The sequence below is a fragment of the Colossoma macropomum genome, unplaced genomic scaffold, assembly GCF_904425465.1.
Source record: "Colossoma macropomum unplaced genomic scaffold, Colossoma_macropomum, whole genome shotgun sequence".
Taxonomy (NCBI): Eukaryota; Metazoa; Chordata; class Actinopteri; order Characiformes; family Serrasalmidae; genus Colossoma; species Colossoma macropomum.
This window is the reverse complement of record NW_023494793.1, coordinates 11,635,777-11,656,128: the sequence shown is the minus strand read 5'-3', so window position 1 is coordinate 11,656,128 and position 20,352 is coordinate 11,635,777. Positions and strand designations below refer to the sequence as shown.

The 20,352-nt window shown below is 42.9% G+C and overlaps 1 protein-coding gene across 3 annotated transcripts in view; it reads right to left on the bottom strand.

The window, feature by feature from the left end:
* aak1a (AP2 associated kinase 1a) overlaps nt 1-20,352 on the bottom strand; it is a 64,476-nt gene that overhangs the window by 12,560 nt on the left and 31,564 nt on the right. Inside the window, exons 12-19 of one of the 3 annotated variants that reach the window (XM_036578497.1) lie at nt 20,114-20,292; nt 18,638-19,036; nt 16,479-16,672; nt 15,590-15,786; nt 14,333-14,419; nt 5,772-5,882; nt 5,319-5,387; nt 2,502-2,654 (exon numbers count right to left, since the gene is read on the bottom strand). In XM_036578497.1, coding sequence (XP_036434390.1) covers nt 2,502-2,654; nt 5,319-5,387; nt 5,772-5,882; nt 14,333-14,419; nt 15,590-15,786; nt 16,479-16,672; nt 18,638-19,036; nt 20,114-20,292 — 1,389 coding nt within the window. The remainder of the gene's footprint in view (nt 1-2,501; nt 2,655-5,318; nt 5,388-5,771; nt 5,883-14,332; nt 14,420-15,589; nt 15,787-16,478; nt 16,673-18,637; nt 19,037-20,113; nt 20,293-20,352) is intronic. The other 2 variants (XM_036578498.1, XM_036578499.1) reach the window with 2 other exon arrangements.

Sequence of the window (20,352 nt, the reverse complement as noted above, 5' to 3'; positions counted from 1 at the left end):
AGATGGTGGTTGAAAAAGAGAAAAGAGATGGGGGGAAAGCAGAGAAGAAAGCAGAAAGAATGTGTCAGATGGAAGGCATGCAGAACAAAAAGAGAAAGGAAAAGGTAAGAGAGCAAAAATTAATAGCAAGCATGAAAGAGCATGGAATAAAGGAGACAAATCATTGAAAAGGTGAGAAAAAAGGTAAGACAAATGTGAATATTATGGAGGAAAGAGGGAGAAAAATAAAGAGAAAGGAAAAGGGAGGTTATTTGTGAGTAGCCACAGCATTTCAGAGATGGTTAGAAAAAAAAAATCCTGAAAAGAATGACTTTCACTCATGATCTCATGTTTTGCTCCACAGCCTAACAGAACATGTGCATCTATACAAGAATGTGTTAAAATGAGGCATGCTAACGTAACAACTGTTGGTATGTGCTGCTTTTAGGAATAAGCTGCCACAGTGTTCACGAGATGAGTACAGGTGTCTGGGGTAAACGTGAGTACAGGTGGCTGGGGATAAACATGAGTACTGGTGTCTGGGGGTAAACATGAGTACAGGTGGCTGGGGATAAACATGAGTACTGGTGTCTGGGGGTAAACATGAGTACTGGTGTCTGGGGGTAAACATGAGTACTGGTGTCTGGGGTAAACGTGAGTACTGGTGTCTGGGGTAAATGTGAGTACAGGTGTCTGGGGGTAAACGTGAGTACAGGTGTCTAGGGGTAAATGTGAGTACTGGTGTCTGGGGGTAAATGTGAGTACAGGTGGCTGGGAGTAAATATGAGTACTGGTGTCTGGGGGTAAACATGAGTACAGGTGTCTGGGGTAAACGTGAGTTCAGGTGTCTGGGGGTAAACGTGAGTTCAGGTGTCTGGGGGTAAACGTGAGTACAGGTGTCTGCGGGTAAACGTGAGTACAGGTGTCTGGGGGTAAACGTGAGTACAGGTGTCTGGGGGTAAATGTGAGTACAGGTGGCTGGGAGTAAATATGAGAAAGGTAGCTGGGGGTAAATATGAGTACAGGTAGATGGGGTACATGTGAGTACACGTAGCTGGGGGTGGGACAAAACTAAGATCGTCTTTCAACTCAAAACCTCACCTGCAAAATCTGCACCACAGCGCTGCCAATTATCTATAGTGATGGTTTGAATGAGGTCAGGAGATGATATGTCATGGTTCTAGCCCTGACCCTGCTGCCTCACACCTGTCCCTTACCTTGGTTGGGGGTTTTGGAGATGAGGACTGGAATAGGGTCGAACTGGCTTTCGGGGCTTTGATCCGGAGCCGAGTCCAGGGCTGAGGAGATGATTCAGGGGGCGCAGAGTGAGTTAGACAGCAAAAGCAGCCCAGGGGAGGGGGGTGGAGGGGGAGAGCAAGAAAGAGAAAAAGAAGAGAAAGGAGGACAACAGAGAGAGAGAAGAGGAGAAAGTGTAGAAAAAGAGAGCGGGAGTGAGAGAGATGAGAAAGAGAAAGATGAGAGATAAGAAGGGAGATGAGAGGAGAGAGGAGAATGAGAGAAAGAGTGAGAAAGGAGAGAGATGCAGAGAAAAAGAAAGTGACAGAGGGGAAAGAAAGAAAAAAGAAAGAAAGGAAGGAAGGAAGAATTATAAAAATTAAAGTGAAAGGAGGGTACTGATAAAAGAAATCCCAAATCTGTCTGAATGTGAATGCTGTCCCTCTTAAATACAGAAGTCGTAGTGATGCTGGGGGTTGATGGTGGTGGTCTGTATTTAGTGTGCCTGTTCAGTTTGAATTGCTTACAAAGCTAAGTGACTATAAACGGTGACAAAAATGTTTTCCCAAAATTGTTTTTTTCAGGCTGAATGGTAGACCACAGTTGTGCATAGTGTCATCAAATTTTGCAGAGGAACTATGTTTTAAAAAAAAAAACTGCGAACACACTGTACATGTGAATACAACAACTTTTATGCTATGTATATAAAAGCCCCTTAACATTCCAGGCTGATTAAATACAAAGGTTTATTATTCAGTAAATACTGGGGCTTCAATGCAAACTAATGGAGTTTTTCTTAGATTATAGAGTGTGTAATAAAACTTGTTAAGGGGTTAATTTTAAAGAAGTGCATTTGCGATTGATTAGGAGTTCTTTCCAAGGATTGAGCTCCCCCACACTAGTGGAACCTTCATACTGCCCGATTTTATCAGCCAGGCAATATTATCAGTCAGTCCGTTTTTTGTTTTTTTTTTAATTTCGCAATGCTGTTTGTGACAAAAACAAACAAACGGGCAAAATGTCTTCAAGTACAAAAAACATGTCACCATGTCAACCATAGAGACATCAGTGATTGGTCAGTGAGTTCCTGTCAATGGAGAAAGTTCGAAAATCGAAGAGAGTCAATAAAACACTGACTCATTTTCACTGTCCGGAAAATGAGCTATACATGTACATGTCGTCTGCTTGGTCAGAAAAAGGCCTTAAGACAATTCAATCTTTTTTCTCCAAACACTGAATTCACTAGAGAAACTGTATCAGGTGCGCGATGTGTGTGACTGTCTTACCCGGGTGGGGCTGTGCGCTGGCCAGCGAAGCAGGGGTGAGCTGGTCCAGAGATGGGGCGGGGGTGGAGGAGAGGGGAGAGGCCAGCATCTGCGCCCCAGAGGAAGGGGAAGAGAGCAGGGGGCCAAGCAACGAATCTCCTACACCCAGAGAGTCTGGAGAGAAGGAGGGAGGAGGACAGGGCAGAAGAATGGAAAAGAAATGGACAGATAATAAGGACAGCCAATGGAGAGAAAATAATGCAATGTGAAGCAAGGGATGGAGAAAAGGAGGAAGGAAAGCATGGTGGGATGAAGGTAACAATGCAGAAAGGGAAGAGGAGAGGGGTAGCAGGTTATGTAACATTTGGGCAGAGAGGAGAAAAGAGAAAGAAAAATAAGTGAGAGATGTTAGCTGGAGCAGAAATGTGAGAAAGGCCGTTCTTGTAGCTTTCCTTTGAGAACAGCTTTGACACTTGAAGCACTCAAAGCACAGAAGAGAGCTGTGTTTGTAGACTGCTTTCAAAGCCAAACAGCCATTCCCTGTCAAACCACGAGTGCACTCAATTTTTTCACAACAATGGACGACATATCACGGATCTAAGGCACTCAAAGCTGCTGGACGAGCCTAACAACAAACATTACTGTATCACAAAAAGGAGGCAACATATGTCCAGTTCTTTCACATTACAGAGAGCAACTGACACAGCATTAAGTTAATATATGGTACTTGCTTTGCATGGTCACCACCAGGTGGCACTAGCAAGCATCTGAAACACACTTAATTGAGAAGAGGAAGGGAAAAGCAAGAGGAAACACAAAACATAGCCCGCTGAAAGTGCACTGATAGATGGAAAAGCCTGATAAGGTGGTCAGAGAAGTTCCTGAAATGTGGATCAATCTCATGAATTACTGACTGTGCTATACAACTGGAAAGCCTGATAAAGAGAATAAAGCACATCAAATTAGAAGCGATTCCCTCTAAGACTGTGATCAAATGTCACAGATGACCTAGACAGGAACAGTTTCATAGTGTTGTCATCAGCTGACCAACTCATAGCCACGAGCTAATTAATGAGTGATGACAGGAAACATCACACTTAGTGGGTTCACGAGCCATGAGCTCATCCTCAGAGCCTGCCTACTCCTTTACCCAGGCGACCACTTTTAATAAATAGGCATCAACCAGCGAGAGTGCAGAGCACTGAGAACTCCAGGCATTTATTATGAGCACATTTCCACAGATTTAGCATGGTTTAATATCAGAATCACAAGACTCAGTCGCATTGACATAGTGGTTTAGAGCAGTGGTTCCCAACCCTGGTTCTGGAGTACCTGTGGCCTTTAACTAGAGCCTGGCAGAGTTAAACAAATTACTGGGTTCCAGGCCAGGTTCAAACCCACTTCACACATATATTGTAAGACTCAGGATTGTTATGTATGGGCAGAACAAAGCCTGTCCTACTAACTGTTCAACATGGACAATATACAAAGGCAGCTTTCTATAGGGCAACTGCTGAAAAATCCAAAAGAATCAGGGAAGTCTTTATTGTGGAAACATTATGACCTGGTCTTTACATCAGATAAAAAGCACAAAAAGTCACAGAGTGTAGAGCTTGTGATAGTACAGGGTGATTCAAAAAGATTCATCCCATTTCAAAATGATTAATTTCACTTGTAAATCAGTACAGAACAATGCAGTAAACTGTAAATGGTTTAAATGAACATAAAGTTTATTATTTGATTTTAAAAGGGCTCAATATGAACCTCCTTCAGCTGTACAGACATTATCAACGCCATAGTCAAATTCATCCCATACTGGATTGAGCATGTCGGGTGTCACTGTACTCACAGCTCTTTCAGTGTGATTTCGGAGATCATCCAGTGTTGTGGAACCAATGACCAATGCTCTGAGCTGTTGGAGGTTCACTGCCCACGAAAATCATGTTGCACAGTTATGACTGATTCACTCTTATTGAAGTGGAGAATGCAAAACGCTTTCTGCTCAGGGGTCGCATCTCCTCACAGACTGAATGGAGCCATCTTCCAGTGACAGTCGGAAACTCTATGACCCCCTCTTTCAATTGGTATGTGATTGGTTCCTAGGCACCTTACGGTTGTAAAAATATGGTGCTTTGAAATCCAATTAATCTTTTTGAATCACCCTTTATTTTGAGGTATGAAAGGAGTGAAACTAGGGATGTACATTTCAACAAATTTTGAGTATCCATAAGAGTTTGGAGAGTACCCATACACTTCCCGAACTATAATACTGTCTCTTCAGAGATGCACTGACCTTAGATGCAGCTACTAGCCAGAGACAAATGTCTGTGTCAGAGTGATTTCTTGCACCAGTTAATTTCAGGTACTGCCAAACCTCAGCTTTCAGATAAGTGTGCAAAGTTTTAATTCATTTTTTGTTCATTCAAGAACTTATTAACAAAGCACAGCACTTTTTTCGATTTCTTGTCAGTCAATTCAAGAGCGTTTGGCACATGCTCTTACCCAACTAACAATTTAATCACGTCACAGATGTAGACAAATAGCATCAATAATCTTGCCCAAGTACTCTTATTATTACAGCATAGTGTGCTTAACCAAGCAAGGAATCGAACCCAAGTCTGCCCTGTCGTAGACAGCCTTGTTTTCCCCTATGCTGTACCAACCAATCCAATTTATCAGCTAATAAATAATTATTTCCTGAGTTGAAGTCAGTGTATTAGAGAATAAAAACACTAAAATGTGAAAAGTGGTGGGTACTCCAGGGCCAGGACCATCCACTGCTTTAGAGGGCTGCTGGTCAATAAACAAAAAACCAAAGTAAAGAGAATTTCCACTGACCCGATAGTGAAGCTGACCCAGCATCAGCCTGTAGAGGCTCCAGCCCAGGAATCAGAGAATCCATCCCAGCTGTGTACAGAAAGACAAAACATGTATGACACATAAACATATGTGAACAGAAGACTAACGATGGTAGGCGGCCTTCTCATTCCCATGCATGGTGAGGACTTCGGGCATTCCTCTATGAAACTAAAACAGACTGAGTCGTTCGTGCGGCGGACAGACAGACGGGCTTATGGAGAAGAGGTGATGCTTTGGGCTAGTTTAGGGCAATTAGGAGAGAGAGAGAAAAGAGAGAAAGAGACAGGAGGAGAACAGCTGACAGATTAATGAGGCCCTCTGCTGTTCCAAAGGCATGTGAAAGAGTCAGCAGGGTAGGAGGTAGGAAAGATCAGGTATTTCCTTTGATGGTTGAGTGAATGAGAGGAAGACAGACAGGCGGAGGCTGGTTACCATGGCTGGTGTCTGCAGGACTGAAGGGGTCATTCAGAGGGAGGTCAGGGATAAGCAAGGAGGAAGAGGAGGAGGAAGGTTCTGGAGACTTCAAACCCTCTATCAATTTCTCTATTCATCAGAGAGGAAGGAGAGGGAGAGGGAAGAGGAGATAAGAGAAGCAAAGAGAGAAGAGATGAGAAGAGATTGAAACTAAGTGTTAGCAGGTGGAAAAAGTTCACATTTTAAACAGGGAATTCCACCATTTTTCAAAGTTTTGATGTGAAATGCTTCATTCTAGAGAAACCCAGTCAGAATTGTTCACAGTGGTGGTGATAGGAACCAGACGTCGGAAGAGTTTAATGCCTCTAAAAGCTCCCTCACAGAAAGCTATTACATGAAATGGTTACAAATATGCTGCCTTATGCCTGTAACATTGACTTACAGTAGTTCTGAGAAAAGCTTTTGTATTTATCACTATTTTCCCATTATCAACATTACATATAAGAACTCAGAAGATGTGCGGGTTCGCTGCAGGCATCATGCCCCCTGGTGCCTATCACCACCACTGTAAAGAAATCAGAGTCTAAGTTTCTCTACAATTAACCACATCAAACCTCTCGGAATTACTATACATCTCAGTGACTGAATAATGCAGGAAATTAAGTGGAATTCCCATTTAACAGGAGCTTTGTTGTCTTATGCTTCTTATTAGCAGTATCTCAATCATAGTACTCAAAAACATTAGCCTCTAAAGAAGAAACTACCTCTACCTCAAGACTGGAATATTTTAAAAAAAATCACAACAATGGTACTTCAGATTATCCAAGCAATTAAAAGACAACATGCATTCATGAGTCTGTCAGAGTGAATATCATCACAGTGAGAAAACTCAAACAGGTTTAGAGGAAAACCAGAAACAGAGGCGCAACGTCATCCGCCTCCTTAGCAAGCACACAGGTGTTAGAACAGGCAACGGACCGTATAGAAGCTACTGGGCTCATTTCAACAAGCTGTTCATGTTTTCCACTGTTGTAGAAACACTGACGGCCATATCAGAATGAAAAACACACAGTTAATGGACAAACCACTCAACACTAGAATCTCATTATCCATAAAGGAAAAGGTTAGCAAAATATCAAATTTAGGCAGTTTTTCCTTTACCCTAAATGTAGTCGATCAACCAAGCCACAACTAAAGTTAGCTGCTTTAGTTATAAGGGTAATGTAGCTAACAAATAATAGCAGAATATACCCCACCAATTAGCATCCTGCATGATGCTAACTAAAGAGCTTCCGTTATTTGCAATCTACATTAAAATTGTAGCTCCAGTGCAAAACTGAAGAGACCAGCTGGCCTTGGCTGGTCGGCTACATTTGGGTTACACAAGCAGAAAACTGCTTAAATAGAATATTTTGCTATTGCTTTAAGACTGCAAGGACGAGCAACAGGCAATCAAGAAAAGATCGAAGTTAGGGTCCACACAGGACAGGTCATAGATCTTCGGAGGTAGGCGGCAGCCGTCCAAGAGACTGACCACTAGTGATGATGCAGTTACCCTGGTTTTCTTTGAAACCAGGTGCATGCGTGTCAGTAGAGCATCCCAGCAGGTCACTTCATAAAGTCAATGCCTCTATGGGCTGAACCTAAACTAAGCTAGCAGGTGGTAACCACAAGGATAAGGTTCACCAATTCTTCAAATGCAGTTTGGCAAAAAATCTATTTTACTGAATTTTCCCTCTTACCTAAAATCTAGTCTATCAGCCAAGACATGTCTTACACTAGAGCTAGTACAGCTAACGTAGCTAACAATTAAAAGAAGGTTTGTAACACTGCACTTGTGCAAACTGAATGCCTAAATCATATATTTAACTTAAACCACAATAAGCTGGTAAGTAATCAAAATATTACTTGACATACTGTTATGTATAAAAATGGACAAAAGTACATTGCATAGCTAAAAACTGATGTCTGATGGTCTGTAGTCAGACTTCTAATGGTACGTTTGTCTACGTTATATTGGAAACTACTTAAAAACTTGACGTGATTATTTTGCACAACAGTAAAAGGTGAGCTCCCATTACTACACTAGCCTGGTGGCTCGAGGCCAGAACTAAAGAAGCAGAGTATCAGACATGTCTTAGCTGACTGACTACATTTGGGCTAAGTGTAAAAATAGTGTAAATCTGATTTTCCACTCATTTAAACCTTAGATTTAGCACTGTGTGGATCCACTCCTATGTACAACACTGGGTCTATGAGGAGTGATATCAAAGTATTTAGAGAAAAGTTTGAAAAATTGGTGAACTGCTCCAATTCCACAGAGCTGTATTGCCTTGTCCTGTCCATACTTACAGGACTGACAGAACAAGAGTGTGGAGGGGGCAGGGAGGGTCACTCAGGACACAGAGCAGCAGACCTTTTGCTTTGTCCCTTTCACTAGGGTGAAAACAGGTCAAAAGTTCAAGCTCAAAACAATGTAATTCTGGAACAACCAAAAGCAGGTTTCAGAACGACTCTGTTAACTCCTGACTATTACAGGGAGGGAACATCGTTCCACTGTGCTTCGAACACAGAGTGGCTACAGTACTGTGTAGAAATTAAAGCAGATAAAGAACAGGAGATATTAACATTGATGAAAAGGCTTATGAGGAAAGTTCACTTCCTACTGAACTGAGAGTACTTTGCAAAGGTCGGTTTCATTTATTTAATTCACAGTAATTTCAAAACTACCATTAAGTACAAATTATTCAATACCCAGCAAGGAAAAAACAAACATAAAAAACAGTTAATAGAATAAAAATATACAGAACCCTCAACTACTCAATATAATACTATACTTTTCACTATTCAGTGTGCCACTGTTTGTCTTTATTATAGCTTCTACTCTTTTGAGGAGACTTCTTTTCAGTTTTTCTAAGAAATTTTACTTATTTTTATTTTTCCACTCCTCCAAAGTTCAGTTATCGAGGTTGGTTGCATTTCCTGCTTCTTACAGTCTAAATAATCCAGTTTTCAATGAGATATGGACTGGTTTGTTTCTTTGAAGGAGAGCATAATATCAGTGACACCTTCGGGAACCCATTGTTGAGTGGACACTGAAAGAGTTGAAGTGGCAATAGGGTGTGAAGAAGTAAAGAGTGGACGAATTACTGAAAGATTTAATTTATTAAGTGTTGGAGGATTTAGTGTAATTTTCTTTTAAATACACATCTACTGATTTTTTTGGCCTAAGAGTGTGTTTTCAAAAATATATCAACACATAAACTTTCCAACACGGGGAAAAAACACACTGGACCATGTTTACACCACCCAGAAAGAAGCTTACAAAGCCATTCCCCTCCCCCATCTTGGCGCCTCTGACCACATCACTGTTATGCTAATGCCAGCATACAGGCCACTGGTTAAAGTCACTAAACCAGTTCAGAAGCAGGTACGAGTGTGGCCGGAGGGGTCTTCAGAGACACTTCAAGACTGTTTTAACACCACAGACTGGAATGTTTTTAAACAAGCGGCGACCTACAAGCAACACCACAGATCTTCAGGAGTATACTGACACAGTCACTGGCTACATCTCAAAGTGCATTGAGGATGTAACTGTTCTCAAGACCATCACGGTTTGGGCCAATCAGAAGCCATGGCTGACAGGGGAGGTCTACAGGCTACTGAAAGCTAGGAATGCTGCCTTCTCAGCAGGAGACAAGGTGGACCTGAGGGCAGCTAGGACCAACCTGTCCCGCGGCATCAGGAAGGCAAAGAGGCAGTACTCCAGGAGGATAGCCCATCACTTCAGCGACAGCAGAGATACACGGAGCCTGTGGCGGGGGATACAGACCATCACAGACTTACAAGCCCCCACCGCAGACCTGTGTCAGCTCCACCTCTCTGCTGAATGAGCTTAACAACTTCTTCGCCCGGTTTGAGACAGACAACAACATGCCTGCACAGAAGGTCTCACCCCCTCCTGGAGACCAGGTGCTGACGCTGTGCCCAGTCAGCGTGAGGAGATCATTCAGCAGGATCAACGTTCGGAAAGCTCCTGGTCCTGACAACATACCCGGTCGTGTGCTGAGGGACTGTGCTGGGGAGCTCACAGATGTCTTTACAGATATCTTTAACATCTCGCTGAGTCAGGCTGTTGTCCCGACATGCCTGAAAGCCACCACCATCATCCCTGTCCCGAAGAAAGCGTCACCCTCCTGTTTCAGTGACTACCGTCCAGTTGCACTCACTCCCATCCTCATGAAGTGCTTCGAACGGCTGGTCATGCAACACATCAAGTCTGTCCTTCCCCCCTCCCTGGACCCCTTCCAGTTTGCATATCGGCCTAATCGTTCTGTTGATGATGCCATCTCCACTGCCCTCCATTCGGCCCTCACACATTTGGACAAAAAAGACTCTTATGTCAGAATGCTATTCATAGATCTCAGCTCCGCTTTTAACACCATCATCCCCCAGCAGCTCATTCTCAAACTGGACAGGCTGGGGCTGAACACTTCACTGTGCAACTGGCTGTTAGACTTCCTGACTGGGAGACCACAGGCAGTACAGGGCCGGCAACAACACATCCCGCACCATCACACTGAACACGGGGGCCCCCCAAGGATGTGTACTGAGCCCCCTCCTATTCACTCTGATGTCCCACGACTGCACACCGTCGCACAGCTCCAACCTCTTCATCAAGTTCGCGGACGACACGACTGTGGTGGGTCTCATCAGCAACAACGATGAGACAAACTACAGGAGCGAGGTGAGCCGCCTGGACTTGTGGTGTAGACACAACAATCTCCATCTGAACATTGAGAAGACGAAGGAGATCGTTGTGGACTTCAGGAGAACGTGCACCCAGCATGCTCCTCTGACAATCAACGGTGCTGCTGTGGAGAGGGTGAACAGCACTAAGTTCTTGGGTGTGCACATCACAGAGGACCTCTCCTGGGCCAACAACACAGCATCACTGGCCAGAAGGGCTCATCAGCGACTCTACTTCCTCCGCAAACTGAGAACAGCCAGAGCCCCAGCCCCCATCTTGTGCACCTTCTACAGAGGTACCATCGAGAGTATCCTGACCAGCTGCATCACCTTGTGGTATGGCGCCTGCACCGTGTCCTGCCGCAAGACACTCCAGCGCATCGTGACAGCAGCTGAGAAGATCGTTGGCACCTCCCTCCCCTCCCTCCAAGAGATATACAGCTCACGTCTCACCCGAAAAGCCCTCAGCATGGCAGGTGATCCCACTCACCCACTACACACCTTCTTCAGCCTGCTGCCATCAGGGAGGAGACTGCGGAGTCTCCGGGCCAGGACCAGCAGACTGGGGGACAGCTTCATCCACCAGGCTGTCAGGACGCTGAACTCTCTCCCTACTTTGCCCCCCCTCTCCCCTTCTGCCCCCCCCACACACAGAGTTTTGGACCCATACACGGGTTCCTGATCCCCACTCCCCCAATACTGAACTCTGACCTTCTCAGGGACTGTTACGCACTCATCACTTTAACTGCTCCATAAGCTCATTCCAATAGCACTACTGTTTATATTTGCACTATTTATACCCACAGATCTTAATCTGTTGTGCCTCATGTCACTTCGTGTTAATTTTCAAGATCTATATTTATATATATACATATATATTTATTATTCAAATTTTATTTTATTTTATATATATATATATATATTTTTTATTATTTTTTTTTAATTTGTGCTTATTTTTACGATTAGTGTTTAGTGTTTATTTAGTGTCTATTTAAATTCACACTTTTCCTGTTTACTTTCTATTTAATGTTATTGCTACACCATGGGGTCTGAGAGTAACGCAATTTCAAATACTCTGTATGTCCTGTACATATTGTAGTATTGACAATAAAGCTGACTTGACTTGACTTGACTTGACTAACAAAAAACACTAAAATCAATAAACCAGTAAGTCACTAAAGCATTAAACAGCGTCCAAATTAGGGGTTGCCTCTAAATTTTCAGAAGTCGACAGTTACATGATGACTGAATAATCGCTGATGACATCATGAATAAAACCACAGAAGGTGGTAACGCTTTGCAACAAGCGACTTCAAAAATTCTGACTTTTAAAATATGTGACGAAGCCAAACTCCTTGGAGAACCGGCAGTACGCCCTGTGGAACCTCGCAAATTTGTATCCGACTTAGGCGTGCCCTAGGCGGCCTTGCCGAAACCCTGGCCGCAGCAGAGATTCAGAGGGCCAGAGAAATTTAGAGCACCGTAACGTGGCAAAAATAAGAGGAACTGACTTCAAACGTTACAGGATTATAGGGTGTCATACCCCCCACTCCAGCGGCACATGACTTTATATTATAGTCTTCGGGAAACCAGAGATAATGATGTTCAGTATCTGATCTTTAAAGCACTGTAGATCGGCGGCGAAATTATACAAAGAAGCCAAACTCCACAGGTCGAGCATGACAAGCACTTTCCAACGAGCCCTGGACCACATCGCTAGCCTTCAGGAAAACGGAGATACAGACATCCATATTGCTAGTGTCAATCACATGATCAGCGAGTTGTTGACTTTTCTGCTTGGCAGTGACGCTTTAAGCTTTGTCAACTACTCGCTGATCAGGTGATTGACACTAACAATATGGACTAGCCTGTGCAACCCTTGCAGAAGTAAGTAAAACCACCCCACCAGCGGTGAGCTCAGACTTTCTCTACACAGAGACACAGCAGCCACTCCAGCCATGCCTTTCACACCACCTCTGAAATCCTATTAGCAACATGGAACGACTCTCCTTGCTGTAACTTCTTGGCAACCAGTTAGTGCCACTAAAAATGAACAACTTGTATTTAATGGCAGTTCGGGCTGGAAATTAAACAAACAAAGGACTGGTCTCTACATTTTGCAGAGTACCCTGTATTAAGTGTAGGTGCATGGAACTCAATGGGTTGCCAGGTGATGTTTTACATCAGAAGAATGTACACAGGGAGTCATTCTCTGCCATTCATATCCAGCTACAAAGGGTTTACCTGAGCTTTAATTACACAAAGCATCATCCCGGCTGTGTGTGTGTGTGTGTGTGTGTGTGTGTGTGTGTGTGTGCGCGCGTGTGTGTGAGATCAGATCCAGAAAGGATTAGCCAAACCCTGCTTATGTAAGAACTGCAAGGCTTAATCTATCCTCTCACTTCCCTCCAGTATTCACCCAGAACAAACACAGCTCACCACACCTTCCTCCTGACTCTCCAGACAAAGCATACCGCACTGACCACCACAGCACCGAGGAATATGTGATGTGATGTGTTCCCACAGTGTGCGGAAATCTAATGAAATGTGCTTTTCTTCAAAGATGACCATTTACAAATGGTCCAATTCAGATTTCCGTTAGACCTATCCATGCTCCGGCCACAAACGTGTTGCAAGGTCTGGCAATGTCTTAACAGCTCGTATAACAGGAAAACAAAGCTGCAAAACCTGCCATTTTAAATTCACTGTTTTTGTAATGTCACGAAAAATATCCGTCTATTCAGCCAAAAGAAGTTTAGCCCCACCCATTCACACAGCCTGTGCTGCTTTTTGACTGGGTTACAAAACAGGGCAGGCAATAAGAACAGAGATCATTTGCATGTATCAGTCTTGAAGGCACTGAAACAAAACCAGAGATAACAAGAGATTGGAAAAGAGTCATGTAAAAATCGTAGTGAACATCAGGGAAAACAATAAAATATAAAAAATACGTAGGGCCCTTTAAGGATAATCACAGACTAGGCATTAAGTTCATCACCTTCAGCTGTTGTAATTTTTCTAGCAAACTCAAGTAATATTGTAGCCTACATACCTTGTGTCTAGCTGTTGCAGCAGCCACTTTACTATGTGAGGGGCCGTTTTGTTTATTTTCAGTAATATTTAATACCGCAAACCTGATTCATGCCGTAAGTGACACAGAAACGGTCCTGAGAAAATGGACAAAGTACACAGTTTGAAGGAGGTGTACTTAATAAAGTGGCCGGTAGGTGTTAGTAAATATAAAAAATATTTATTTCCACATTTCTGCTTACAAGTCACTAAACCAGTGAACAGCGGTCACTGCTACCCATCATGGCAGCAATAAGGAAATCCACCCCACTGGCTGTGACTTTGTGCTTTCACTACTCAGAGACACAGTAACCGCTCCAGCCTCGCCTTTCACACCACCTCTGAAATCCTATTAGCAACACGGAACGACTGTCCTTGCTGTAACTTCTCAGCAACCAGGAAGTGCCACGAAGCCACGAATGCGAGTTAGTCCTACTGCATCTCTGTTTCTGAGAGCAGGTAAGGCTGGGCACAAGGCTAAACACATGACGTAATGTGTGTGTAACTTTACTTAAGGTGTACTTGGTTAAGAAGAACCTGAAGAGCCTGAACTGTTAAAGGTTGCAGAGGATTAACACTGGGCTTTACTAAAGCCACAAGGGGAAGGAAAAAAATGTAACAAGATTATTACACTGTATTAAAGAAAAAAGGCAAAACTGAATAAAGAAAAATAAAACCCTTCTTGGTAACAGCAAAAGAGTAGGCAGGGGAAAGGGAGAAAGACACAGAAAGCTAGAAAGATAAAGGTATTGGGTATATACCTGTTCCCTGGGGAAAGCCTTTATTTGGAGCCGTGGGCTGTAAACCTGAAATCAGGTTCTCTGTAGACGACTTCTCTGGTGCTTTAGCTACACACACACACACACACACACACACACACACACACACAGATATATATTTAGCATCACTTACGAAACCGTACATTACCATGCACAGTGTACTTGGAATTTCTGAGCTGATAATAATAAAAGATATTGAACCACGTTGTGGCTCATATCAATAACAAATAGACGATAAGGTTATTTTTTTGCATTTTTAAAACCAGTTCACATGGACAAAAGTATTGGGACACACCTTTTAATCAATGAATTCAGGTGTTTTCAGTTTCATTGACACAGGTGTATAAAATCAAGCACCCAGCCATGCAGTCTGCCTTTACAAACATTTGTGAAAGAATGGGTCATTCTAAACAGCTCACTGAATTCGAGCGTGGTGCTGTAATAGGATGCTACAATTCTGTTCATGAAATTTCTCCCCTCCTATTATTCCACCATCAGCTGTGATTGGTAGTATTGAAAAGTGGAAGCATTTAAGAACCATAGCTACTCAGCCACGGAATAAAAGACCATGTAAAGTTATAGCGTGGGGTCTCCGAGTGCTGAGACGCATAGTGCATAAAAGTCACCAACGCTCAGCTGACTCAATAACTGCAGTGTTCCAAACCTCCTCTGACATTAATATCAGCACAAAAACTGTGCACCGTGAGCAACATGACAGGGTTTCCAAGGCCGAGCAGCTGCAGGCAAGCCTTACATCACCAAGCACAATGCCAAGCGTCAGATGGAGAGCAGGCTGCCACTGGACTCTGGAGCAGTGGAAACGTATTCTGTGGAGTGACAAATCACTCTTCTCTATCTGGCAGTCTGATGGACAAGTCTGGGTTTGGTGAATGCCAGGAGAACATTACCTGCCTGACAGCATTGTGCTGAGTGTAAAGTTTGGTGGAGGAGGGATGATGCTATGGGGTTGTTTTTCAGGGGTTGGCTGAGGCTCCTTAGTTCCAGTGAAGGGAAATCTTAATGCTTCAGCAGACCAAGACATTTTAGACAATTCTATGCTTCTAGCTTCATGGGAACAGTTTGTTGAAGACACTTTTCTGTTCCAGCATGACTGAGCCCCAGTGCATAAAGCATGGTCCATAAAGGCATGGCTGGGTGAGTTTGGTGTGGAAGAACTTGACTGACAAATTCACACCCCTAAATTATTCCTATTAAAACCATAACAGTTTTCAGTTTTACCATCCAGTTTGGCAAAATCCTTGTTGAGCAGCTCCTCAGCTGTGAGTTTGGAGAAGTTGTCATCGCCAAAAGGATTCCAGGAAGGCTGAGCCCCAGTGCCTGCTTTAGGAACAGCCGACTGGGTACTGCCTTCGCCTGCCGGGTACACACTTTGCTGGGATGAGCATGGGGAGCCAGAAGGAGTAGTGCTGGCTGATCTGAAGCAGAAACACGATATACACATTGAGCTGCTATTAAGTAGTCAAAGAGGTCAGCATAAAATGGAGGGCACTGAGAGGCTGTTTTATCGACTGACTGATCAATGGATGTATGGACGGTTAAACATATAGACGGACTGATGGATGGATGGTACAGTTACAACGATCACTGGACAATGTCAATTGGTCACTGATCAACACTGATCATGGAAAAAAACGTCAACACTCACCAGACCTGATTTACCTCAACATACTGCACACTTCCATTTAAATACAAGCTATAAACACCTAAGCTGTACACTAGACAAGATTACATATTTATTATAGTTTATTTATTGAAGTACAGTATCTACAGTTTGCACTTTAAATTCTTCCTCTGCCTTCTGTTAACGTTCATGCACATATCTGTATACACTGTCTATGCACCTATTGTCTTTGCACTATTATGTTTATTTTATTTTTTTCAATCACTGTACAGAGAAGTAGCCAGACAATGTTATACTTTACGATCCTGTATTGATATAATGACAAAATTTAATTGAATTGAATTGTAGTTAGATGGTCAAAACAAAAGAATGACAAAAAACAACGTTGTGATGAGTTGACTAATCAAACAATAGTGAAAAGGTTCATCGAATCTAGAAGTAATCGCTAATAACAGCCCTAATACATCGGCTGATGGTTGAGCTCACTTGGACTTGTTGAGGCTGGCTTCGGCCGCTGCAGCCTGCAGTAGCTGAGTGGACTTGCTAACAGGGACTCCAAATATGGCGCTGTGGGTGACATCACTCAGAATGCGCCGGTGACCTCCCCTTGGGGCCGTCTTAGGAGACGAGGGTGGAGTCAGAGAGCCCACTTTATGGCCTGGGCGCCCACCAGCAAAGGGCTACACAGAGAAGGAGAAGGCAGGAAAAAAATTGCATTATTTCTTCAGGAACTAAGGAAGTTAACCAAAGAGAGTACAGGTAGCTTACAGAAGACTGATCAGCGTAGAGAAAGAGAGAGAACTGGGCCAAAAAGGTAGAAAATGAAACACTCCATCCTGGCAGGGAGGAAAGAACATGGAGAAAATCAAGTCACTTCAGATGTAATCCAATGAAAAAGGCCCAAATCAAACTGGAAACGATGGCCATTGGTTAGAAAGAACACGGCGGTTTAGGACCTTAGAGACTGTCATAGCCCCGTTTCAATACTTTCAACATGCTCTTGCCAACTTCAACTCACCACATGGAAGTCAATTACACCTCGGAAGTGGCCACTCACGGTACAAGGGGAGGAGGAGACAGCAGGGAGCGGGTTTTTAAATCAAAATCCACTTGCACTCAGCTAGGTTAGCCTCAGTTGTAAGCTTCTAATGGGTTTTAGGCGCCTTATGACTCACCCACCCCTAAAAAGACTTTACCAGAAATTGCATCACTGACTACTTTTACAAAGCCATCAATCAAAGACTGAATCAAACAAGCATTACAAACATTGACATATACGACAGACACTCTTCCCACTTAGTGGTACAGCAGTGTATTCGTGCTTGGACGAGGATTCCAATTACCCATGTGTGGGGCGATGGTGTTATCTACTACACTATGCATTTGCATGTAAATGCCCACCACCAACGACTTGTAGGGTCAAAAATGGGGCTTCAAAATATTATATTATATTATAATTATTGGCTGTTGCTCCAATTTTGGACGTACAATCATTACATTTTCCCCAATTGTTTTTGAATAATATCAACTGTGAAAATATTGTGTATCCCTGTATTATTCTATATAGCCTCTGTGTGCTATACAGCTAGTCATGCAAACTTTGGTAATGCAAAAGGTTTGAGCATAACGTACTTAAACTGTAAATAACTGCTTTGTCTGTCTATAAGGTTTGCTTTAGAAACGTGTTGTATGGCCTCTCTTTTTGTCGCTGCTTGCTGTGTAGCCTTAACCTTGCTAACTAACAGAGTAAAGAAACAAAGTTTATCAGTAATCATGTACAACAGATTGAACAAAGTAAACTGAATGTTGTGGTTAAAAAATATAAAGTATTTTATTGCTATGCCTTTATAAAAAGCTTTGCCCGCCATTATTTTTGGGTTTGAAAAGGGAAACACGTCAGGTCGTAATGATTTCTCTGGAAGTTCTGCTGCTGAAGTCGAAATTTGAGTTCACTCAGTCCACTGGGTTTCACTTCACCTAACAAACTTCACTTGAGCTTACTAAAGACTACAACGGCCCTTAAGATGATGACGGGCATTCTCCCGAGGGGAATCGACAAGACCAAATGGATAAGGGCATGTAAAACCAGTATTGGAGTGGGCGGTTGGTTTCACAGTTTGCTTAGTACTATTCCTAAGCAAGAAAGAGAATCAGAACACAGAACCAGCTCCTCTACTAAGAATATACCACCACTGATAGGGTTGATCATTGCAATGATCGTTGATAGAAAGCACCCAGTATAAAGCTTAAGTTTCACCTTTGGAAATCTTTCGATTACAGCATCAGACAGAATGTCTGCATCATTTAATCAAACTGAACCATTGATGAAAGATTTTTAAAAGGTGAACTTCAGCCATGAGATGTTAGAAGGAATCATTCCACTTGAGTTGTGCATGCTACTTTGCCCTTAAATTACTTATTATTAGCAAAGTTGAAATTATATAATAATATAATTTGTCATTATAATAAGCAATCTGGCAAAATTCTCTTTATATACACTCTCTATGCCATTTGTAATTAAGTCTTGAAGCTCATAGCTACACAAGCGGAAGATTCCAGGAAAGATTTCAGAAAGGTTTAATCCAGCAAACCTGATCACTACATAAATCATTCCAGCAGGCCAAATCTCATCGCAGGTGAATTACCATCTCTTCAGAAGCCTCGTCAGGATCTAGTGCCTCCTCTAGGACTGGAGGTGGGGTAGCTTTATGGGAAAGAGGGCTAGCAGCAGTGAAAGGAGCTGCTGGCTGCTGCTGTGTGGGTGGGGGAGGGGCCATTGCTTTAGTTTTTATGCGTAAAGATGGAGGTGCGTTTGTCTGAGACTGCTGTGCAGGAGGGGCAGGGGCCATGGCTTTGGCTCCGGCCCTCACTGGAGCTGGGGCTTGGGCAGGAGTGGGTGCAGGCAGGCTGCTGGGTTGTTGGTTCTGAGTGGGTGGAGGGGGGGCCATGGCTTTAACTTTTGCCTGAGCAGATGGAGTTGTCTGCACAGGGAAGCTGGTGTTTTGACGATGGGGTGAGTAGAGATTCTGGACTTGGTGTGGCAGCTAAAATAAGCAAGCAAATGTCAAAATGGATAGTAAAATGATTAGAAAGATGACCATAAACACTGTGCCACAGAAAGCAGGCAGGGTATTAAAGCAATAAGCCAAAAGAGGCCAAGCGTAACAGTGATTTTACCACAGTAAAGGGGTTTTAGGCATTGTGCTTCAGGTGCTGACAACACCCCTTACCTAGGCAAACTCACCATAATGCACAGCCTTGGGTGGATTATTACTTATATAAACTCAGACAAAATATATTAAATTAATTAATAAAAGCAATGAACCAAAAGGGGCCAAGCATAACAGTGATTTTACCTCAGTAAAGGGGTTTTAGGCATTGCGCTTCAGGGGCTAACAAAACCCCTTAACTGTGGCAAACTCACCATAATGCCCAGCCTTGAGTGGATTATTGCTTTTATAAACACAGACAAAATATATTAAATTAATTTAGTTTATTACCAATAAACAATTTCTTCTGACAAGCAGTCAAATCTGTTAACAGTAAGGTATGGTTACTAAGCAACTTAACTGTCAAAGATTATTCCATGAACAGCATAATAATTGACGTGTGCTGTGTGTACAGTTGTATGCAAAAGTTTGAACACCTAGTCTAATGTAATTTTTCTGTTGATTTTCTAAGCGAAAATAACTTAATGCATCCTTTACAGAGAACATATTAAAATATGGCATTTTTGTAAAAAAAAAAACAAAAAACAAAACAACTTTTACACAGGCAGCATTTAATATTTTCTTTCTTCCCCCAATATGTTAAATTCAGAAAATAAATAGTAGCCTAATTGTCCAGAAGTTTGTTCTCTGTAGAGGATTTGTACAAAAGATACACCAACTTTTGCATACAACTGTATAGTATTTCATAATGATTCCAACATGACTCAGCCAATCAGATTTTAGATATGGAAATATGTGCTGTACAATTGATAAGACGAACACTTAAGAAAACAGTGTTAAGCTGGCATTAATAAGCCCATGCCATGAAGCAGTTTCATAATATTGAGAGCCAAATGAGTGGACCGATTGACTGGTACTGTCAAACTGTTCTAGAATTACCGCAGTCTGTACCTGTTGCTGAGGAGGAAAGAAACCTGCAGCTTGTGGCTGCACAAAAAGCTGTCCGTGTTGTGGCACAGCCTGAGGTGGGGAGGGAGTGGCTTGAAGTGGTGTGGGAGGAGCTTGCTGCTGCGCTACAGGAACAGGATGCTGAGCTTGGGGCTTCTGCGGCTGAGACGCTAAGCTCACACCTGCAAGGTGATACAGAGATAACGTTATTCTCTTCATCTGTGAGTAATCATAACATTTTG